General features: G+C 40.1%; 1 protein-coding gene across 1 annotated transcript in view; it reads right to left on the bottom strand.

The window, feature by feature from the left end:
- Window positions 1-4,151: 4,151 nt before the first annotated feature.
- LOC126263292 (uncharacterized) overlaps window positions 4,152-25,317 on the bottom strand; it is a 65,048-nt gene continuing 43,882 nt past the window's right edge. The window contains exons 5-6 of the mRNA XM_049960378.1: window positions 13,971-14,051; window positions 4,152-4,717 (exon numbers count right to left, since the gene is read on the bottom strand). Of these exons, the coding sequence (XP_049816335.1) occupies window positions 4,571-4,717; window positions 13,971-14,051 (228 nt within the window). The 3' untranslated portion in view covers window positions 4,152-4,570. The remainder of the gene's footprint in view (window positions 4,718-13,970; window positions 14,052-25,317) is intronic.

The raw sequence follows: 25,317 nt of genomic DNA, 5'->3' as shown, positions 1-25,317 counted from the left end.
TATAGCACGTACTTCAATGCGAAATGCTTTTAATAATTTACACAATGAAATTCTGTCTCAAAATCTGGCAGAAAACCCAAAGAGATTCTGCTCATACATAAAGCACGCCAGAGGGAAGACACAACAACACCTTCACTGCGCAATAACAACGGTGAAGTCACTGATGACAGTGCCACTAAAGCAGAGTTATTAAACACGGTTTTCCAAAACTCCTTCACCAAAGAAGACAAAGTAAATATTCCTGAATTTCAATCAAAAACAACTGCCAAGATGAGAAACATAAAAGTAGATATCCTCAGTGTAACAAATCAGCTTAAATCGCTTGATAAAGGCAAGGCCTCTGGTCCAGATTGAATACCAGTCAGGTTCCTCTCAGAGTATGCTGATAAAATAGCTCCATATTTAGCAATTATATACAACCACCTGTTCACAGAAATATCTGTACCTAATGACTGGAAAATTGCTCAAGTCACACCTATACCCAAAAAGGGAAGTAGGAGTAATCCGCTGAATTACAGGCCTATATCACTAACGTCGATTTGCAGTTGGGGTTTAGAACATATACTGTATTTGAACATTATGAAGCACCTCAAAGAAAACCATTTATTGACATATAGTCAGCACAGATTCAGAAAATACCGTTCTTGTGAAACACAACTAGCTCTTTATACTCATGAAGTAATAAGTGCTATCGACAAGGGATGTCAAATTGATTCCGTATTTTTAGATTTCCAGAAGGCTTTCGACACCATTCCTCACAAGCATCTTCTAACCAAACTTCGTGCCTATGGAGTATCGCCTCAGTTGTGCGACTGGATTCGTGATTTCCTGTCAGAAAGGTCACAGTTCATAGTAATAGATGGAAAGTCAACGAGTAAAACAGAAGTAATATCCAGCGTTCCCCAAGGAAGTGTTATAGGCCCCCTATTGTTCCTGATCTATATTAACGACATACGAGACAATCTGAGTAGCTGTCTTAGATTGTTTGCAGATGATGCTGTTATTTACCATCTTGTAAAGTCATCAGACGATCAAAACGACTTGCAAAATGGTTTAGATAAGATATCTGTATGGTGCGAAAAGTGGAAATTGACCCTGAATAAAGAAAAGTGTGAAGTTATTCACATGAGTACTAAAAGAAATCAGCTAAAATTTCGATTACGCAATAAGTCACACAAATCTGAGGGCTGTAAATTCAACTAAATACTTAGGGATTACAATTACAAATAACCTAAATTGAAATAATCACATAGAAAATATTGTGGGTAGAGCAAACCAAAGACTGCAATTCATTGACAGAACACTTAGAAGGTGCAACAGGTCTACCAAAGAGACTGCTTACACTACACTTGTCCACCCTATTCTGGAGTATTGCTGTGCAGTGTGGCATCTGCATTAGGTGGGACTGACGGATGACATCGAAAAAGTACCAAGAAGGGCAGCTCGTTTTGTATTATCACGAAATAGGGGAGATAGTGTCACAGACATGATACGTGAATTGGAGTGGTAATCATTAAAACAAAGGCGTTTTTTGTTGTGACGAGATCTTATCATGAAATTTTAATCACCAGTTTTCTCCTCTGATTGCGAAAACATTCTGTTGGCACCCACCTACATAGTGAGAAATGATCATCATGATAAAATAAGAGAAATCAGGGCTCACACAGAAAAATTTAACTGCTCGTTTTTCCCACGTGCCGTTCGAGAGTGGAACAGTAGAGAGACAGCATGAAGGTGGTTCATTAAACACTCTGCCAGGCACTTTATTGTGAATAGCAGAGTAATCACGTAGATGTATATGTAGATGTCAGCAGTGTTCTGTAACTATATGCGCCGGACATGCTTCTTTGACAGCTGTTCAACAAGATTGCGTGTCAGTACACACACACACACACACACACACCACCACCACCACCACCACCACCACCACCACGACTGCCACCAAAGAAATTCGTTGTGAGCTGTGTGCCAATTTGGAGAGGGGAGGGGTGGGGAGATGGCTGCTGAGGCAAAACATTTGCTAGAAGGATGCCCAAGCGCCACCTGCTAAACCTCCATTGTAATAGGCTTACTCTGCAAGTGGAGTCTACTGGGTGGGCTGTATTAGATCACCAGCTGCTTGTGTGGTTTGCATTTACAAATAAAAATTGAGTGTTTTATGATAGTTTTCCATAATGTAACATTGTTCCTGTCAGATACCGATCACCTGAATGCATTCATGCCCATCAGAATGCCCTACCTCAGGGGCAACCATGGTGTGCAAAACTTCATGTGAGCACAATGTGCTGCCTGCATGTGGGCTGAGGCTCAGCCTGTCTTGGCACTACTTGGTATGCTCAGTCCTCCTCAGTATAGCACAATCTTTCATTTAGCTGTGCAAAGTGACACTTCCTCCAGCATTTGGTGTGGCTTATTTTGCTCAGGATGACTTTATTGACTTTGGCACAATCATGTTGTAAGCATTGCTTATCCTTTGCTATTTGTTCATGGTATAAAGGAAGCTTACAGGTCCAGTGTCTGTTTGTGCAAAAAGAGGCAGTCAAGTGATCTGTCATTGCAGTCCATTAAAAATGAATGGGAACCACATAGAAGGATGAGAACTCTCAATATCTTATATGCAGTTGCATGGTCGACGGGTACCACAAATTTGGTATGAAACAGCATTACAACACCCTGCAGAAAGAACTTAAAAATTTAGTAAGTGATGAAAGAGCTAAAAATTACAACAATTGACAGATGATTTGTATGGGATTCAATGTCCTCTACATCAAGAAGCAATCTGTGTTAAATATGCAGGTATGAAACATATAATGGAGCTGGTAGTGTGAATAGTAAATTTTCTGAAGTCGCACACACTGTTACATTGCCAGTTGCAACAGTTTATGATGGAATTGGACAAAGAGTACAGAGACATATTACTGCATAGTATGTTGGTTAAGTCAAAGGACATGCCTTGAATGAGTTGTTGAATTTCTGAAGGAAAAAGGAAAGCAAGAATAAAAATTTAAAGATCCAGAATGGCTTGCAGACATTTCTTTTTTAACAGAGTTAACTGCAGAATGTCTTCAGTAAGACGCTGAAAGGTAAGAAGCAACATACTTTTGATTTAATTGTGAATGTGGATGTATTTAAAAAGAAAATCACATTTTGGAAGGAACAACTTCTGAGAAGGATGACCATTCATTTTGCTGAGCTCACTGGCATTAAAGAATTTTGACAATTGTGTTGTTGAAAGAATTGCAGGAATAGGTTTCTCAATGTTTGAGGACAATGCCAACCTTACATTTGTTTTTGAGCAGTTTCCAAGACTGCTTGCCATTTCAGTTGAAAGTGCCCATGTGCATCTGCATATGGAACTGGTCACTCCACCATGTAATTTCCATTTAAAAGACAAATTCATTTATGTTAAAACTGTTCTGGAGTTCTACGTTGTTTTCCTCGTGAAGTTTTTCCATAATTCGGTTGCAAATGTGATATCATTGTTTCAATCAAGATATGTACATGAAAGGTTTTTTTCCTATTATGAAACTAAGTATGTCTTGATTACATGTCTGTATGCCAACAGGTTGTGCCAAATATAAATTTCGTCATGTCCTCATTGTGCCAAAAATAATTAAATAATACCAAAAATTGTTTTCTTTGTGATATATGTTGTTGAGAAATATGAAACAAAGCTGCATTTTGCATGCGGTGCTTTTGAATTCTATCCACCCCTCTCCCCCCCCTTTCCATTGAGGCAACATGATGTGGTAGAGGGGAAAGTGTGCAGAAGAGAGACTGGCACGCGTGCACAAGCACCACATGCAAGCATAGTTCTTGTTGGTCCCTGTTCTACCTGTTTCGAAAGGTATTGTGAATTTCTAATATGCTGTATGATATTTCTTATCCGGTAAATTGGAATAAGTGCTCAATGATGGAAGCAACTACAATTTGTGTGATTGTATTATCTTTCTCTGAGAACAGTCCAGAAAGATACTTCACAACAGGTTTATCAGGCAGCTTACTAATATTAATCCAAACTGTTTGTTCTGATTGTTGTGCAATAATTTATACGTATTTTTGGGACTGACTTGTTATTTGATTTTATTTTATTTATTTACAAGAGTGTCAAGACTTTCACATCACTTGCTTACATAAATGTAGCCCATATTCTGTCACATTATCATTGATTTTGAAATAATGAATGTTTGATGAAATAGCAACAAACAAATAAACTTGCAGCTTCACTGATGAAGAAAAGAACCTTCATACACTTTCTATTCAGAGTTCCAAATTCAAAAAGAGATGCCAAGAACTGTTAATGAGAGATAGTTGTGAATATATTTTATATGAAATACCCATCATAGTGGTTCTGAGTGTTCTTGTGATTATTAAGTGCCGTAAGGAATTCATGTAAATAGTAGTAACACTAGCAGTTCTTTGCCATTCTGCTGTAACTTTTTGTTGGTACTTAAACAAGCTATACGTGTCCTTTGGGTATCATAACATGTATCACACACTCTTGGCAACAGTACCAGAGATATACTGTTTCATTCTTGCGTGTTCATGCAGCACGTGGGAGGTACTTGTTTCATATACCATCTCTGCACACAGTGGAAACTTCAACAATCCCAGCCTTCTTATGCTGAGCAGGTTGTGAAGCATGATGATCTTCAAATACTGTCAGGTAGACTAGGGACGCCAACACTGAACCAGTCATGGGGCCAACCCAGTACACCTGTGTGCAAGACAAGTCGTATCAATGGCAATCATTGTTATGAAATGCAACTTCAATTGCAATAAAGGAGAATTGCACTAGCTTGCCATCAGTGATGAAACACACTTCTGAAATGTACGTACATAGGAGCAAAATATGACTAAAGCATGTTGAAACTTCATAAGATTTTGCGTGCCTGATAAAGACTTTTACTAGCTACAGCAGTCAAAATAAGCATAGGACAGGTCGATTTAAGCATACATGGCTATCAGGGTCCTCTGATTTGGTATTTCATCTATGGTACTTTGGGTGAATTCAAAATACTATGTTCAACAGTTACTGATGGCTGGGTTTTACATAATGAAAAACAAGGACACGATAGACAAATACATCTCAGATAAGAATATCAGACAAATAAATTATATCCCCATCAATAGAAATAGGAAGTAGTGATTAGTAAATTGTCACTCAGCATGCTAACAAAAATGCCAAAGGTCATCCAACATATGCAAGAATGTAGAAACAATTTTAACAGCCGCTCCTCTGAGAAATTTTAGTTTATTTTGCGTCATCTTTCTTTATATAAATGAAGAAATGAGTAATGTATTATTCTAATAGACACACCACATCTTCTTCAGTGTGTACTGAAATGAAAAAGCATTTAACTGCCGCTCTTCTGAATAATTTTATTTTATATCGAACAATGGAAACTCCACATACAAATATCAATAATGTAGGAAAAGACAGATATATACGTACCATAAAGAAGACACATTAAGTTGTAGACAAGCACAGTTAGAAGACATTTACACAAAGTGTTTGGCCACAGCCTTCATCAGTAAAAGAGAAACAGAGAGAGACACACAGTTCATACACACAAGCAAGTATATCTCGCCCACACATGACCACCAACTCTGGCAGCTCAGGCTCGAATGCAACTGTCACATAGGATGGCAGCAGCAATTTGGTAGGGCCACGGAAGAGGAATAGATAGTAGTGTGTGCGTGGTGGGACAGAGGAATGGTTAGGGGGACAGAGGAATGCTGTCTGGTGGACTGTGCAGAGACTAGAATGCCAACAGGTGCAGCAGCAGGAGGTGCTGGAGCAGGGAGATGGGGACTCAAGCCCAAGACACGCTTCCTTAATTCCATCACAACCTCAACATTTTCTCTCCCATCCGCTGCACCAGGTCCCCTGAACCCAGCATACCACGTTCCTAGACGTTGATGTCCTCCTCTCTGATGACTTCATCTGCACCTCTGTCAACATTAAACCCACCAGCCACTAACAGTACCTGCATTTCATCATCTGTCATCCCTTTTACAACAAAAAAATCTCTCTCCTACATGCTGGTTACATGGGGATGGCATATCTGAAGTGACAAGGACTCCCTTGCTCAGTATGCTGAGGGTCTTACCAAGGCCTTCATAGACAAACACTATCCCCTAGATCTAATCAGCAAACAGATCTCCCATGCCATATCCTCTGACACCCCCCAATCCTCCCACCACTCTCAACAAATTCCCGCAAAGCTGTGCCCCCTTCATCATCCAGTAACCACCCCAGACTGGAACAACTGAACCACATCCTTCGCCAGGGGTCTGATTACCTATCATCATGCCCTTAAATGTGGGACATCCTACCCGAGATCCTTCCCTCCCCTCCTAAAGTGGTGTTCCATAACCTGCTCAAACTTCACAACATCCTAGTTCCTCCATATGTCACTCCCAAACCCAAACCCTTGCCACAAGGATTGTATCACTTGGAAGACGCCACCCAGCACTTCCTATTCCAGTCCTGTCACAAGTCCATCTTACACCATCAGGGACCGAGCCATGTGTGAAAGCAACCATGTGCATTTACCAGCTTTGCTGCAACCTTTCCACAGCTTATTATATTGGTATGACTACTAACCAGCTGTGCACCAGCATGAACGGCCACCACCAAACTGTGACCAAGAGCAAGGTACACTGCCCTGTGGCACAACATGCAGCTGTGTGTAACACACTTGAATTCAATGGTGCTTCACTACCCCTCCACCAGCAGCTTTTCTGAGCTGCACTGATGGGAGTTATCCTTACAGCACATTCAATCCTCCCATAATTATACCAGCCTCAACCTACAGTGACATACTCTCTCCATACCCTCCACCCAACAGTTTCCACAGCCTATGTCCCATCATCTCCTCCCCATTCTTGTTTCCCTGTCTCTTTGCTTGCTGTCCTCCACCAAAGCATCTGCCCGTCTTTCCCCACTCCTCTGCTTTTCGCTTCACCCCCTCCCCCTGCACCCCGCACCTGCCTGCCCCACTACATCCTGACACTGCACCAGTTGGCATTATTGGCCCTGCACACTCTGCCAGACAGCATTTCGCTGTCCCCGCACTTGTTCCCTTGTCTCCCCCCCCCCCCCCCCCTGCCCCCACCTATATACTACTGTCCCTTCCCCGTCCCTTTCAGAGTGCTGCTGCCATCCTACGTACGTAATACACCCGGGCCGCTGAAACATTGCACTTGACGTTTGCGTATGAAGTTGGCAGCGTAACAGTGTAACAAGTGAAGAACGAGAGGCACTAGGCGTTCAGCGTGGGGTGCCAGCCAATCACAGCAAAGTGAGCACTGCTGTTACTCATGTGCTGTGACGTCAAAGTTCCCGCGTTGCCGGCTTTGTTTAGTGAATGTGTAAACAACGTGAATTGTATGTTGTTTACTGCATATTTTTGTTGTGCTGTGTTCTATATCGTTGTGACTTTCGTTATGTTGTGAGTTTACATACTTGGAAAATGCCACCGAAAAGACTTCGTTCACCTAGTGACAATCCTTTGAATCAAGGGGTGCCGCTAAACAGCCAGGCGCTGGAGTTACTACGCAGAACTCATGAGTTTTACGAGCAGGAGAAAAACTACATAAGCATTCATGGACTGCTGATAAAGTGGTGGAACGTACGTCAAAAACTCTTTGAATTAGTGCAAGAACCATAGTAAGTAAGGGAGTATTTCTACAAAACTTGGAAGATACTGAAGTGAGCCGTAATGATTCCCAGCTGACTGGATCAAATAATACATTTATAACAACCCTGGGAAAGAAGAAAAAGCAGCCTAGTCCTATCACCAATTTAGATTCATTCCAGACTGATGCAATTTGCAGGCACGTTTATGCTTACTACAGGAGAAAAGAGTATCCAACTGTAGCTAAGTTATTAGTATCTTTAAAAGAAAGTGAACTCTTCAGGGGTGGTGAAACATCACTAAAAATTGTGCTAAAAAAATGGGTTTCCGTTACAAAACACTAGACGGACACAAAGTACTGTAGAAAGGGCACATATTGTTACCGCTCGAAGCATTTTCTTGCACAAAATTGTGGGCAGAGACATTCATTCCATAATTTGGTTAGACGAAACGTGGGTTAATGCTGAGGAAGCTGTCAGTAAATGCTGGATGGATAACACACCCAGCAGTAGCGGCCATCAGCCGATGGGAAGAGGAGCTAGATTAATTGTGGTCCATGCAGGCTCCTCCAGTGGTTTTGTCCCCGACACACTTTTAGTTTTTGGATCAGAAAAGACTGGTGATTATCATGAAGATATGGCTCACACACGATTTGTTGAGTGGTTCAGGAATCTTTTAAAACAATTTCCTGTCCCTACAACAATTGTAATGGACAATGCTCCATATCATTTGGTGATACTGAACAAAGCTCCAACCACAAATGATCGAAAAGAAGTTATGGTGCAGTGGTTACAGGCTCGAAATATTGCAGTGGATATGAGTATGACAAAGGTTCTATTATATTCTCTTGTTAAAGAAAATAAGCCCACGACACCGACATATGTAGTAGACAAAATTGCCAAGGAGCAGGGTCATAGTGTAATAAGGCTGCTACCATATCACTGCCATTTCAACCCTATTGAGTTAGTATGGAGTGATGTGAAAATGTACGTAAGGAACAACAACAAGTCCTTTACAATAACAGAGGTGGAAAAGCTGTTGCGTGAAGCTCTTGTGACTGTGGATGCAACCCCATGAAGGAAAAAAGTTGAGCACATTGAGAAGCTTATACGAGCAGCACAGACAATAGAAGGCATTATCAGTGGCCATGAACAATTAATGATTTGTCTTGCTGATGACGACAATGAAGATGGTTTTGGCGGTGAATCGGACAACAGTGACGATGGCAAGCTGGATGGAATTGCGTCATAATCACTGTAAATTGGCGAGTGAAAAATTACTAATATTGGTTATTTATTGCAATCTCAGTTATTATATATTTTTTAAACTATGTACAGTATTGATTTTAAAGTACCAGTCGTCAGATGCTTGTTTTCTGTATTTCTTTGCTCCATTATCGAAAGGGTGTGCATTGTTATCCTTTTACGTGCATTATTGTATGGTTGTTTACTTCCTGTCATTGTAGTATAACTATAAATGAGTGTTTATATACTCTGTAATTGCTCAATTGCTTGCATTTACGAGACAGGACAGAAAACTGTATCACCTGCTGTTGCAACATCACTATTACAATATAGCCAACCTAACTTGACAAAAAGTGAACTGTCAAGTGCAATGTTTCGCCAGTGCGGGTATAGTTCCATTCGGGTCTGAGTTGCCGAAGTTGGCAGTCAGCTGTGCATAAGGTGTGCTTGCTCGTGTGTGTGAACAGTGTGTGTCTCCCTGTTTCTCTTTTACTGATGAAGGCTGTGCCCAAAAGCTTTGTTAAGTGCCTTTTAATTTTGCCTGTCTGCAACTTATTGTGTTTTCTTTTTTTATATCATTTGTTTATGTAAATTTTCTACAAATTAAATTGTGTTGTTTGAGTTCTGTAGTAAAATCATAAACATGATACATCATTTGAAGTTAAATGTTTCACCAATCCAGAAGACAAACACTTTTGCAATGAAAAAGTTAATACTTCATTCATTCAGTAATCTCATAAAACTAACAGCTGTGTCACTAATTTACTGCCAGATGATAAACTGAAGCAGTTGCAATGCCAAAATGTTAATTTAGTTCATGAAATTGGAGATGCAACTCCAGTAGTCAGTGGAATTAAACAGAATGTTAAAATATTGTGACTGAAGGTGACATGTTACTAGTAATAATATCCCGAACCTGTGACCCTCATATTTTAACTGTATCTGTGTTGAGTACAGTAAACGGTTGTCAAAGGAGGGTGAAGAATGCAGCATTGCAAATAAGTGGTTGACATTGATGACAAAAAGAAGTGAGACTGAAGCCCAATGTTGTTGCCCAATTAACTCCATTCAAATTACATTGAAATAAAGAGACTGCTAAGCCCCTCATTCAACAGTCAGATCAACAACAAGTGTGTGACATGCCTTCACTCTGTGCAGAGAAGTCTGTAGTTTAATCCATGACACTGTTGCAGAGTTGATAGTGTGGAGCTTTGTGTCACCTTACTGCAGTGCAAATAGCTGCTATGTCAATTGCCTCTCTGGCCAAAATTCCATTCTGCTGTCTAAGAGAAGGGCTACTGCAAAAGCAAGCACTAAAGATCTCACCAATATGAACATGTAACTTATAAAATAAGAATCATAAAATAGTAGTAGCAAAACTGTTATTCATTGAGCTTCAGAAAAACAGGTGAGTGTCTTGTGCAATGATGAACTGTATTATACTGTGGCCCTCTGTTAGCCATATTTGCCCCTAGTGAATGTGTATGTGTGTGTGGTGGCGGAAGGGGGGGGGGGGGGGGAGAGGAGATTATTACTTGTGAGAATGAACTATTGTGAATGTGGAATTTTGTAATTTTGCTGTTTGTCCATTGGCTTCAGTTCCTCAGGTCAGGTATACTGCAAATGGCAATGGTAGGGCAATTGTCTTGTACTCCTGCTGCAAAAACAATTATGAACTAGTCTTTCCCATTTTAAAGATTGTGATGCGCCTATTTATTTAACAAAAGCCATAATTGAGCAGTCTGACTAAATCTAATTCAAACAAACCAAATGGTCAGCCCAAGGTCATGATTCATTACCTTTAAGTGTCTTTCATTTATTCATCATGTCCTACAACTCACCAAGAAGGGAGAACATTCAGGGTATGCATTGTGTCTTGGTACCCACTAATAAAAAATAAGTGAATCACAGAAACTTAACCTGTATAGTGTATTAACACTAAACTGTCACAATAGCACTTACTGTTATTCATGCTTATGTCACCAAATTTAACAAAATAAATTAGAAAGAAAGCTGCTATTTTCTTAAGAAATTGCTACCTCCTCAGTTATACTAATTACTTGCTTTTTATCTCTTATTGGAAGCTTAATATTTCCTGGATTGCACTGGTATTTTACAAAGAATATAGATACCCATATTTGCAAAGAGAGTCCTGTTTACTGAACATTACTACTTATCATGCAGGGTTTTGCTGATTGTCATGTAGCTAGTAGAACTTTTCAATCCTTGAATTTAGATATTCAGATAATTAGTAAAAAGAGTTTCTAATGGGGTACATTGTTAATTTTCTTTTGAACTGCTAGAGAATTGCAGGTTTTGTTAGATGGGATCTTGTTTCATACCTTTGCAGCAGACCACATAGTTCCATATAAGAGATTGCAAAGTTCACATGAAAATTTTTGCTGTGTCTATGTTTAGATCATAGTTCACCTGAAACTGAATTTTACTGTTAGGAACAGAAATCATTTAGGAATAGATATGTTGATGTGGGTATAAGAATTCCAAGAGTTTTAAAAAGGCTTCTTCGAGATGTACAGTTTTTTTCTGTACAAACACTTTTATTTCCTTATTCTGAATCTGTGCTCAGACTTAATCTGAGTGTTACAGTACCGATTAACATGGCGACTGGAAATCACCACAGTTAATGCAGAAAAAGTTTGCTATGTTCAGGGGAATGAAAATAAAGATCTCCAGACATCTACTTCTGTAGAGTTCAAAAAATTCAAAGTACAATACAGGCTGTGGGAGTGCCAAAGACATATGTACATCATACTGATTCAGTCACAAACCTGAGTAGGTTAATTTTTATGAGTATCCTGTCAGATGATTTGATGATGAAGAAAAAATATTTGACAATATAAAGTGGTGCAAGATATTCAAAATCCTCAGAAACATAAGTATGCACCTGAGGGAAAGACAGGTAATACACAGTAGGACAGGAAAAGAAAAAGGTGTGAGGCAGAGTTGCAGACTTTTTCCACTACTTTTCAAGCAGTATATTGAAAAAGTAATAATGGAAGTAAAATGAAGTTTCAGAAGAGGATTTAAAACTGAGGGTGAAAGGATAGCAATGACAGGATTTTCTGATGAGAATGTTATCCTATTTGATAAAGAGGAAGATTCACAGGATCTATTGAATGGAGTTAACACTACTGAGTACACAATATGAACTGAGAATAAACCAGTAACGACAAAAGTATTGAAGAATACCACAAATGAGATTAGCAACAACCTTAACATCAAAACTGGAGACTACAAAGTAGATGAAGAGAATAAATTCAGCTAACTTGAAAGAAAATAATGCATCAAGGCTGAAGCAAGTAGGACGTCAAGCATAGGCCTTAATCTGAGAAAACTATTATTAGAAGCTTATATATAGGGCACAAAACTGAAGAGAAATGAATCATGGACTGTGGAGTAATTGGAAAATAAGAGATCGGAAGCATTTAAGATACATATAAAGATTTATAAGGATGCTAAAAATTAACTGGATTAATATAAAGATTTATAAGGATGCTAAAAATTAACTGGATTAATAAGATAAAAAATTAGGAAGTTCTCTGTAGAATTGCTTTTGACCAAAAAGCCTTTTTCTGAATAAGACAAAACACACACACATCATTCATGCAAACAACTCACCCACACATGACCACTGTCTCTGGCTGCCGAGGCCAGACTGCGAGCAACTGCATGTGATAGAAGAAGCAATCTGGCTGGTGGAGGTGAGGAGAGTGCTGAGGTGAGGAAGAGGAGGGAAAGCAGGGTAAGAGTGGGGGATGGCAAATTGTTACTTGTGGGAGTATACAGGGACATGGTAGGGGAGAGGGTAGGGCAGTTAGGTGCAGTTGAGAGGTTAGACAGGGGGTGAGGGGGGGGGGGGGGGGAGGGGGGAAGCAAAAATGTAGGGAGGTAAAGGACTGTGGACTGAGGGTGCATTGGTGGAATAACAGAAGTCTTTGTAGTGCTGGAGTGGTGACAGGGAAGGGGATAGATAGGTGAAAGACAGTGACAAATGAAGACTGAGGCGTGGCAGCATACAGGAACGTAGAGTATGTTGCAGAGAGAGTTCCCACATGTGCAGTTCAGTAAGGCTGCTATTGACAGGAAGGATCCAGATGGCACAGGGTGTGAAGCAGTAATTAAAATGAAGAACACTGTGTTGAACAGTGCACTCAGCAACTGGGTGGTCCAGTTGTTCCTTGGCCACTGTTTGTCTGTGGCCATTTATGTGGATAGGTAGCTTGTTGGTTGTCATGCCCATGTAGAATGCAGCGCAGTGATTGCAGCTTAGCATGTAGATCAATGGACTGGTTTCACAGGTAGCCCTGCCTTTGATGGGATGCGTGATGCTTGTGACCAGAGTAGGTGGAGTTGCGATGATGTATGGGACAGGTCTTGGATCTCTGTCTATTAAAGGGATATGAGCCATGAGACAAAGGGTTGGGAACAGGAATTGTGTAGCTGGTCGCAGTCTGACCTCGGTAGCCAGAGACAGTTGTCATGGGGAGAGAGAGAGAGAGTGCGCGCGCACTGCCTTATTCTGGAGAAGGCTTTTTGTTGGCTAAAAATTTACTTGTTTAGCAGTCTTTCTGTTGTGCGTGTCTGCAATTCAACATCTTCACTGTATGATGAGTAGAAATATATCCTATTCATAATATTATCATTATTTCATCCTGAATTTTCCATTGTTTAACTAGAAGAATAAGTAGGATGAGAGTACGTGTATTAAAACACCAGTAAATAACTTCCACGGCACTAAAGAGAATCATAGAAGGCAAAAATGATAAGGCAAGACTAAAATTAGAACATATACAACAAATAATTATGGACATTAGGTATAAAGATTACTCTGAGATGATGGGTTTGGTACAGGAGATGAAATCACCCTTCCCATTGCTCTCACTCTAATGCTGGGCAGTTCTGGTACTGCAGTGCTACAGTCAACTGGATTTGCCAATAATGTTTCAACTGTATATCAGTTTTGAATTTAAGTGTACTGTTTTCAGATAATTTATATAAAAACACTGATTTGGAAACAAATGTGCCTGTTTATTTTTGAAATAACACATGCAATATAACTCACCCAATGTCCATCCCAGATGTTGTGCCAGATGGCAGGACCAAAACTGCGGGCTGGGTTCATGCTGCCTCCAGTGTAATGGCCCTGCAAAGTTTGCAGCCAGCAGATGCATCATGGAAATACTTACAGAAGCACTCAAAAGAACCAATAAGGACTTTAGCTACTATAATACCGTAAAGCTTGTGTAGAGAAGAGACAAATGCTTCCTGGGCTTACGCAGAACGTAGTTAATAAGGTTGCACAATTATTAAGACAGTGGAGTCATGTACAAAAGGAGCAAGATACAAATTTCTAATTGGCTATCGTGATTTACATTCTTCCAAGAATGCCATTCTCTCTGCCATTGTTTTCGAGTAAAGCAGATTTCAAATGTTCATTGACATCACTGTAAATGTGACATGAAACTCTAATATTCATTTTTTCTCTTATGTGATTGTGCATATGGTGCTAAGTGAAGTGGAAATATTAAGTGTAAGGCATTCTCCCCATCACATTGTGTCAAACACTGATCGTGAATGTAACAGAAATATTTGTTCATGGATTTTACTGTGAAATAATTGTTCTCAAACTTCTTCCCACCTTTTAACATTGAAGCACAGTCAAAACAAAGTTTATATGCAATTACACATACAGTACGGATATAAGTGGGGAGTTAATAACTTCTTGGAGACTGAATACAAATTCTGTATATTAAATCTGAACCATTTTCAGTTAAAGAAATAAAAATTTATATGATAGTTGGCCAACATCAGTTCACCAAAAGCTTTAAAGAACTCAGAATAAATTTTAACTGTCATCAAGAAATACATGGGTCTGGGGAGAGGGTATAATGAGTTCTACTGTGTAGAAACTCCTCCTATCTATGAAGTGTACATTATGTTGCCAAATATTTTCAAACAATTGCTCTGTGTAATGTCTGATTACGCATTAGTGAATAAGTAAGTATTACTACAATGCGTCAGCACAGTAGGCATACCACGAAGAAAAAAATCACAGCACCAAAAAATAATTAATGTATAATAATGAAATATCAGGAATACATTTGTCTATGTAACATATTTAAGTGATTAACATTACAAGATGACAGGTTAATGTAAGTGTGAGATAAGCCATTGCAAATGTGAAATGCCTGTACATTAATAACTGGTGTAACTGCCAGAATGTATTGTGCAAGCAAGCAACTGTGAATACATTGTGTTGTACATGTGCCAAATGTCAGTTTGTAGGATGGAGTTCCATGCCTATTGCACTTAGTCAGTCACTACAGGAGTGGTTAATGCTGTGTGTGGATGATGCTGGATCTGTCATCCGATGATGTCCCATAAGTACTCAATTGGTAACAAATTTGGTGATTGAGCGGGCTAAGGAACATGTCGACACACTGTAGAGCATGTTGGGTTACAACAGCAGTATGTGGGGAGCTTAATCCTGTTGGAAAATACCCCTGGAATGCTGTTCACGAATGGCAGCACAACAGGTCAAATCACCAAACTGACATACAAGTTTGCAGTCAGGGTGTGAGAGTGCTGCTGCTGTCATACAAAATCACATCCCAGACCATAATTCCAGGTGTAGGTTCAGAGTGTCCAGCATGCAGAAAGGTTGGTTGCAGGCTGTCAACTAGCCTCCTCCTAACTAACATATGGACACCACTGGTACCAAGGCAGAACCAGCTTTCACTGGGAAACACAACAGACTTTTGCTATGCCCTCCAGTGAGCTCTCACTTGATGCCACTGAAGTCGCAAAGGGCAGTGGTTTGGGGTCAGTGGAATCCACACTACTGGTCATCTGGCTCGAAGCTGTCCTTGAAGTAACCAATTTATAACAGTTCATTGTGTCACTGTAGTGCCAACTGCTGCTCATATTGCTACTGTGTATGCAGTACGATGCACTAGAGCCATAAGCTGAACGTGATGGTGTTCCATCTTGGTAGTTCCACATGGCCATACAGAGCACAGTCTGCTTGCAATCGTACATTCTCGTGGCCACCATTGGTGGCAATCACATACAGTGGTTATATTCCTTTCAACTCTTTCTGCAGTATCACAGAAGGAACATCCAGCTTTTTGTAGCCCTATGACATGTCCTCATTTAAACTAAATGAGGTGTTGATACTGGTGGCTTCGTCATTCTTGACTAACATCAACTCACCACGTCCAATCTCAAAGATAACTAATACTCATGACTATTACATTGTGGCGCAGTGGTTAGCACACTGGACTCGCATTCGGGAGGACGACGGTTCAATCCCGTCTCCGGCCATCCTGATTTAGGTTTTCCGTGATTTCCCTAAATCGTTTCAGGCAAATGCCGGGATGGTTCCTTTGAAAAGGGCACGGCCGATTTCCTTCCCAATCCTTCCCTAACTCGAGCTTGCGCTCCGTCTCTAATGACCTCGTTGTCGACGGGACGTTAAACACTAACCACCACCACCTATTACATTGTGTATTTAAAGGAAACTTGACTTGCATCTTAACAGTGGTACCACTAGCGCCACTCTTACGCGACTTGTGTGAAACTAGAATAAACATCATCACTCAGATGTAGAAGCAGGCCTGCCAGCTTTCAATTATGTTGCACAATCCTTGGTGGTGTAATTTTTTTATCTCAATGTATTTTCATTGGTTAAGTGTTAATGGAGAATGGGGCATGACAGTAGGAGCCTTCAAGTTCAGCCCTCTGTTAGAGAGATTGCACAGGAGATATGTGTGCCAAACCATACCTAATGTGATACAGTCACAGACTAGTGGCAGGTAGCCTGTGTGATATCAGTGAGTTGATGCTGTATTGAGGCCTAGTCCTCTAAGGTAAGGTTGAGAGCTCCATGCTTTTGGTAAGCATTTGACAACAACTTCAGGATCACAGGCTGCATTTAAGATGTGTTTGAGTGTAAATAATTTTATACTTTGTGTGTCTTCATATCAAACAGATGAACAAGACCTACTCACCTTCTCCCGCTCCCTGCAATAGAAGCACTTCTTTGCCACCAATCCCTCCAACCAAAACCACCCTAATGCCAACATTAAACCCTGCCTCTTCCAGTTCATAAGACCATCCAATCGTGATCCTCCTGCCTCCCCCCGTTCCACCTAACCAATCGCTGGTCACCTTCCAGGAATTCTTTACCTCCAACTTAGCCTCACCATCCTTTACCAGGTCCCTTCCTGAGAACACGAACCTTTCAGTGGAAGAAAGAACAGCCATACACAACCTCAAAACTAACCCTGACCTAATCATCTTACCTGCAGAAAAAGGTTCTACAGCTGTTGATATGAATCACAGTGACTACCTGGCAGATGGTCTCTGCTAGTTATCTGGTGGAGGAGTCAGACAATTGGCAGAGGCCTTCTGCCAGGTGGTCATTGTGATTCATAACAACAGTGGTGGAACCTTTGTCTGCAGGTAGGATGATTAGGTCAGGATTTATTTTGCAATTGTGTAATTCCAACGCTGAAACTCTGCCTCCTCCAGTTCATATGACCATCCAACCGTGATCCTCCCCTCCTCCCATCTAACCACCATCTATATAAACAAATCTGCTGCTCAGCCATGGGCACCAATATGGCATGTTCCTATGCTAAACTTTTAAGGCCATCTAGAGGAGACCTTCCTCCTTCCTGACCTCCCTAAACACCAAACCCATAGTCTGGTTCTGTTTCATGGATGATATCTTCATGATCTGGTCCCAGGGCCAAAACACCCTATCTCATTCCATCGCAACCTCAACACCTTCTCCCCCATCTGCTTCACATGCTCCTCGATTACCCGGCATGCCACTTCCTAGATGATGACCTCCTCCTCTCTGATGGCTCCATCCACACTTTCGTCTACATTATACTGACCAACCACCAACAATACCCAAATTTTGATAGCTATCATCCCTTGCACACCAAAAAATCCCTCCCATATAATTTGGCCACCTGGGGCAGTATGTCTGCAGTGACAGAAACTTCCTTTTCAGTATACTGAGGGTCTTACCATGACCTTCACAGATAGCCACAACCCCCAAACCTAGTCTGCAAACAGAACTTCCATGCGATTTCCCCTCACACCCCCAGTCCTTCCACTACCCCCAAGAACCAGTAACAAAGGAGTGTCCCCTTCACCACCCAGTACCACCACAGACTGGAACAAGTGAACCACATCCTTCACCAGACTTTGATCACCTATTGTCGTGCCATGAAATGAGGGACTTCCTACCGAAGATCCTTCCCACCCCTCCTAAAGAGGTGTTCCATCACCCACCCAACCTCCACAACTTCCTAGTCCATTCCTATGCCACTACCAATCCAAACCCCTTGCCTCAAGTATAATATCCCTGTGGAAGACCCAGGTGCAAAACCCGCTAGATCCACCCACCCAGCACTTCCCATTTCAGTCCTGTCACAGGTTCATCCTACCCCATCAGGGCCTGGGCCACCTGTGAAAGCAGCCATGTCATTTACCAGCTCTGCTCCAATCATTGCACACCTTTTTGTATTGGTATGACTACCGACCTAACTGGGGCCAAGAACAAAGTAGACCACCCTGTGGCACAACATGCAACTGAGCATAACACACTTGATTCCAATGGCTGCTTTACTACCTGAGCCATCTGGATCTTTACTTCCACCACCAGCTTTTCTGAACTGCACAGATGGGAATTATCCTTACGATAAATTATCCACTCCCTTAATTATCCCGGCATCGGCCTACAGTAATGTATTGTCCCCACACCCTCCACCCAGCAGTTTCCACCCCATCTATCCATCATCTTGTTGCCATTCTCATGTCCCACCCAGTTTATTTGCAGTTCTTGGCCAATGCATCTACATACTTTCCTTACTTCTCTCCTTTTTTGCTCTTTTTTTTCCCCACCTCCTTGCCCCACGACCTCCTGACACTGCACCTGTTGATAGTGTAGTCCATGGACACTCCACCAGACAGTGTTCATCCCTCTCCCAAACCTTACACTACTATCCCTTCTTGTTCCTCACCCCATCCAGATTGCTGCTTGCATCCCATGTCATTGTTGCGTTTCAGCCCAAGATGCTGGTATTGGCAGTCATGTGTGTGTGTGTGTGTGTGTGTGTGTGTGTGTGTGTGTGTGTGTGTGTTACTGACAAAGACTGTAGCCGAAAGCTTTATGTGAGTATCTTTTAATTGTGCATGTCTGCAACTTGACTCGTCTTCTTTACGGTAAGTAGCAATCTGTTGTTTCCTACATTGCTGATATTCCTACCTGAAGTTTCCATTGTTAGATTAACAAGAAAGTTGGTTCAGTCACTATAGACTATGTATGAGTTTCATAGGTCCTGAAAAGAAATTGAAAATAAATACTTTTTCTTCTTTTTTCACTGTTTGTCCAGATAATGTCAGGGTCTGTTCATGATGGGCAATCAGCGTCACACTAGCTGGTAAATATTTCAATTTCTATTCTGTTACAAATAATTTTACTACCCCAAACAATGGTTACCCTTTCTGGCAGATTACAACTATGTCCTGATTCTGGGCTCAATATTAAACCCTGGCTTTCAAGAGCAGTGGTCTTACCTACTTAAACAATCCTGCTCACAGCTGTGAAGACAGGTAATAAGTTGTGCCTGGGGAGCTTGGTTGGTAAGAGCATTGTCCACAAAATGCAAGGCTCCAGGTTGAAATTGCTGCCTAGCATACAGTTTTAATCTGCCAAAAAATTCAAAATACAGCACACTGCAGAATGAAAAATTCATTCTAGAAATGACCCCTAGGCTGTGGATAAACCATGATATCATTTCCAGCCAAGTTTCCAGTAGAGCTTCTGTGTCTATAAATAAACTCCACAACCCGCTATTCAGTGTGTGGCGGACAGAAGGGACTTAGTACTACATTAGTGTTTTCTTTCCTCTTCCACTCACATACTGAGTGAAGGGAGAATGATTGTCTGTATACCCATGTATAGCTATAATCTTTCTTATCTTATTCTAATGTTTCTTACTCAAGATACACGATAGTGACAACATAATTTTCATGCAGTCTTCCTTGGATACTGATTTTCTAAAGTTATTCAAGAGGGTTTAGTAGAAACAACATTGCATTTCTTTCTCAGTGAAGAGTGAAGTTCGCAAAGTAGGAGAGAGGTATTGTTAGAATTGAAGCAGTGAGACTGAATCATGAGTCATTCCTGGATAACTTAGCCATTGCCTATGAAAGGTAAGGGTCCAGATTCAAAGCTCATTTTGGCACACAGTTTTCATCTCAAAGGACATTTCAGAAGATTGCACATCTTACTGTAGAGTGAAAGATTATTTCTGAAAATAGTTATATAAATCGAGGAAATTTGTGTGTTCTACCTGAATGTGAATCATCTAAAGTTTTTTCTGTGTGTTTTTGTATTTTAAGTGTTTGTGTTCTGTTTTTCTGGGGAGGGAACCAGCCAGGCATTTGTGCAGAAAAGTTTAGAAACCCATTATAAATAACACTCAGGGTAGCCAGTGTGCCAAACCATTGGTAGTAGGGGAAGACAGATAGTAAGAAACTGTGCCATCTCCCAAATTGATCTGCATCTGTAGAGTCAGAGCCTGTAAGGATCAGTTACAAGGTAAGGAATTGTGCCTTAATTTACACAACCATGTATGACAGTATCCCATGTAAAATATGAGATTCTGAACTTGTGAATAAACTCTACAGATTTTCATATTTACTCTAATATTTTCTTACCCTTCTGGATTTATAATTCATCGTCATTGAAAATGTAAATCTTTCTTACCATACTCTAGTATGTATTCAAAACTCCCAAAATGGGCTAAGTCAAGACCTATCACTACTGGCCAGTATTTTTACTCCAACTAGGTACCCTTCTTATTAACAATTTGGGAATGTACATAACACAGGCCACCACTTACAATGGTCACTACTGCACAGGAGCAAGGAGCAAGAAGTACGACACTCTTGTTGTGAAATGGTGCATGACATATGGAAAAATTGCTGTTAACCAATGCATTTTCCATAATGTGCATTACTGGGGAGGGGGGAACTTTATGAACACCCAAAAAAAGGAAAGAAAAAAAAAACTTAGTTGTCATTGACTTATATTACCATACATTTTTTAAAGATGTTCTGATGTGCAAGTAGGCTGCAGAACCTGAAAATATTTTTAGCAATATGAACACATTTTCCATAATGTGCGTTACCAAGCTCGAGGTACTTTTATGACCACCACAAAAAATTTTAAAAATGCAAATTTCATTACTTTTTTGTTGATTTTTATTCACAATATCCATTTTAAAGAGAGACTGATGTGTAAGTAAGGCTCTGAATTGGAAAATATTGAATATGGCATTTGCCGTGGAAAGTGACATCTACTACGAAGACTTAAATTTTTGGGTTATGTTTAATTAAAAATTTTAAAGCATTTATGGAATCTGGTAGAAGAATTCAATTAAAACAACACATACTGGTCTCAAAACTGTAAAATATAGAGTAACAGACTAGATTACAATATTTTCAAAAGATGGGCATGAAGTATCCCCCTACCACCCCCATCCCCTTGGAATTGCTATGGTTAAACATAGTGGACAGACTAAATTGGAATGCTAATTACACTGGTTGCCACAAATAGAGAAAAATCTCAAATAAATGGACAGCAAAAAAGTTATGTTTTAAATGTGATGAAACAAGAATAAGTGAGGAACACATGATACTGTGTGGGTAAAGTAGGGAGATACAGTTGGTGGCAAATAAATCCTGTAACAAGCAGTAGAAGTTAATTTTATGTTGCTACATAGCTCTTTTAAGTACAAGTATCTGCAAATTTGTTTTGAAGAATATGGAGTGTCTGAAACCTGTATGGTCAAAATTACACAGGTGACCGAGGAGCATAGACTGACAGTTGTGAGATAAGCAGTCAGGAGTTGAAATGAATGTTTCAGATGGCCTAAGTCTTGAATGACCAACGTGTACAAGGAAAGTGTTTGTGAATTGCTAATGATTAACGACAAACAAGTGCCTACCATATTGAAGTTGGTAGTGTTATCCTGAAAAACGATACTCAGTTGTCTGTGCTGTGTCCACAGAGGAGTTTACCACAGTTTACAATTCATGGTCAACAATCAGTACGCTGGGAAAGCTTTAAACATCACATCTAATTAGAAGATATTTATCACTATGGATAGAAACTTCTAAGAAACTGGATTTCTCTAGCCACTGAGATCTGTCCAAGATTCTCACCACAAGAATTATTCACACAGTAAAATCTGAGGAAACACTGTTCGATCACATACAAGAAGATTCATCAATAAGCACTAACCGGCTTTTCTGTGAAATTTCTACTACAAAACAATGCTGTTGGAGAATACAGGTGCACCAGCAATTACACCACTCTCATAAACAACTTCTGCAAGTAATGAGGCCAGGTGGTTTTGAATCCAGAGTTTAGTTTTGTCAATGGAACATGGTGTAATGTATACAATACAGTTTGCAGTTGTCATTATGAACAGTTACTATGAGTTTAAGTTTGTACAAAAAGTCTGCAACTGACAAGCACCCAGGTAACATCTCTATTTCAGATTGTGTTAGAGTCTCGGTCAGGCAAATGAACGTGCAATAACTATGCCAGCTAATGGGAAAGTCTATGACAGGCTAGCATTCTGATAACATAATTATGTTGATTACAATACTAAGTGATTTATCAAAACCATAACAAATCATGTGAAAATCTTTGCTCTGACATTGTATGTGTACCTTCTATGTATCACATCTGTAACCTCAAAATGTTAATGTTTCACTACTGTTATTTATTGGACAGTGTAATTAATTTTGCTGACCATACAGCAAGTTATATAGTGTGCACTATTGACTGCGCAATTTTGTCACTGTTTTTTACTATCCTGCTGTGAAGTTCAACAAACTGTGACTGTGATTGATGGTTGAATTAGTTCCCATCTGAATATGCTTACAAAGGAAGAGATGCATGCCTTTTTTTACCTGTATAAACTGTGATGTGTAAACTGGAACTGGTTATCAATAACACTACAGTCATAGTGTGAATAACGTGGGAGGAGTCACTTTTAAAATTCATCTGTTGTGTGGTCTACATCATTTGGCACTATCCTTTAGAAAATCAGTTTTCAGAATATTATTTCATAACATCAAAATACGAGACTTGGAGATATTTGGAACAGAGGGCATCAACAGGTAAGGAGTACATCACACAGCTCAGAGACAGACCTTCAGAAAAGGCTTCCTAACACTTCAGTTGATTAGATGTTAACAAAGTCTTCTTTTTCATAAATGTTTTTCTGCTATAGCCAATCTGCATTTTCTATCTTCTCTACTTTGGCCATTATCAGTTATTTCGCTGTCCAAAAACTTATTTACTACTTTAAGTGTCTGATTTCTTAATCTAATTCCTTCAGTGCCATCTAATTTAATTTGACTATATTCCATTACCCTTGTTTTACTTTAGTCAATGTTCATCTTGTAGCCTCTTTTCAAGACACTATCAATTCTATTCAAATGCTCTACCAAGTATTTTGCTGTCTCTGATGGAATTACAATGTCACTGGCAAATCTCAAAGTATTTTTTTCTTTTCCTTGAAGTTTAATTATCTCTCCAAATTGTCATTGGTTTCTTTTACTGCTTGCTCAATGTACAGAATAAAATTGGGGATAATTTACAATACTGTCTCACTCCCTTCTCAACTACTGCTTCCCTCCCATGTCCTTCTACTCTTATAAGTGCAATCTGGTTTCTGTAAAAGTCACAAACAACTTTTCATTCCCTCTATTTTGCCCCTGGTGCCTTCAAAATTTCAAAGAGTGTATTCCAGTCAACATTATCAAAAGCTATCTCTAAGACTGCATACTGCATATGGTCTAAATGAATGTTTGCCTTTCCTTAGTCCATCTTCTAAGATAAGTTGTAGGATCAGTATTGCCTCTCATGCTCCTACATTTCTCTATAACCCAAACTAATCTTCCCTGAGGTGAGTTTCTGTCAGTTTTTCCATTCTTACACAAACATCTCATGTCAGTATTTTGCAGTCATTACTTATTAAACCGATAGTTCAAACAATGGAAACTCCAGGTAGGAATATCAACAATGTAGGAAAAGACAGATTGCTACTCATTGTAAAGATGACACATTAAGTTGCAGATGGGCACAATTAAAAGACATTTACATAAAGCTTTCAGCTGCAGCTGTCATCAGCAAAAGAGGAACACACATCATTCATACACACAAGCAAGCACACCTCATGCATACACAACGGCCAACTCCAGCATCCTGATTTGGAATGCAGCTATCATGTGGGATGCAAGAGCAATCTGGAGGGGGTGGGGAAAGGATAATAGTGTATGGGTGTATGGTGGAATGTGCTGGGAATAGAATGCCAACAGGTGCCACGTCAGGAAGTGGTGGGGCTGGGAGGAGGGGTGAAAAGAAGCAAAAAAGGAGAGGAGAGTGGAAAGATGGGCAGATACATTGGCGGAGAATAGTTGTCCATTGACTAGATTGCAGTGTATATGCTGGCATGTGTCCACTCTTTACACTCCTTGCTATGGTGAACAGTAGGTGTGTGCCTCATAATCACAACACCATTGTGAAGTCTTCTGCATCTACACTACTTGATCATATCACTCTCCAGGTGCCAGCTACAATGTCAGATTGTAGAGGTAGGTGTCCTACTCCTCTAAGGGCATAACAGCTAAAATCATTGATTTCCAGCACCTGTAGCCCCATCTGAGTCTTCCGCATGCTGAATTTCTGGTTATAAATTACTGCTACAGTGGACAGAACAAACCTATAACTACCTGAACAACTTTGAGCTTGAACTGTCCCCAGTTTGCATAGGGTCTTCCATTGTATTTCTTCCAGTGGATGGTACCTCAGTGCTGTTGAACCAAGCTGTTTATCCCAGCTGTTTTTGTGGCTTTTGTGCAATGTATGTAAACTGGTGTATGAAAGTTCCATCAGGTTTTAGGCATCCAGCTGGGAAATTATTATTATTTCATTTTCTTCTTCTTCTTCTTCTTCTTCTTCTAATTCCTCATCCAAATTCTGTGTGGAAATGGAAAATGTTGCATGGGATAAATTAAAAGAACAGTGTATTGAACACCAGTGGCGCATTTATGTTTCTCAGCTGAATTACTCTGTTGTGGCTGAAGATTGTATACTGGCTACACCATAAATTATGACAACCATGTCCTGGTCACACCCTCATCCTTTCCCAATTCGGTGGTCAAGGAAGCATTGGAAATATATGTCACAGACAACCTAGTCAATCAGGACAAGAACTCCCACTTACACGGTTTGTGAAATACTTTTGCTTCTCAATTTTGACTCTTACAGAAATTTGTGTTCTGAGCTTTTGCTGCTTTGTTCTTCAAAA

The sequence above is a fragment of the Schistocerca nitens genome, chromosome 6 (genome assembly GCF_023898315.1).
Source record: "Schistocerca nitens isolate TAMUIC-IGC-003100 chromosome 6, iqSchNite1.1, whole genome shotgun sequence".
Classification (NCBI taxonomy): Eukaryota; Metazoa; Arthropoda; class Insecta; order Orthoptera; family Acrididae; genus Schistocerca; species Schistocerca nitens.
This window is presented reverse-complemented; position numbering and strand designations above follow the sequence as displayed.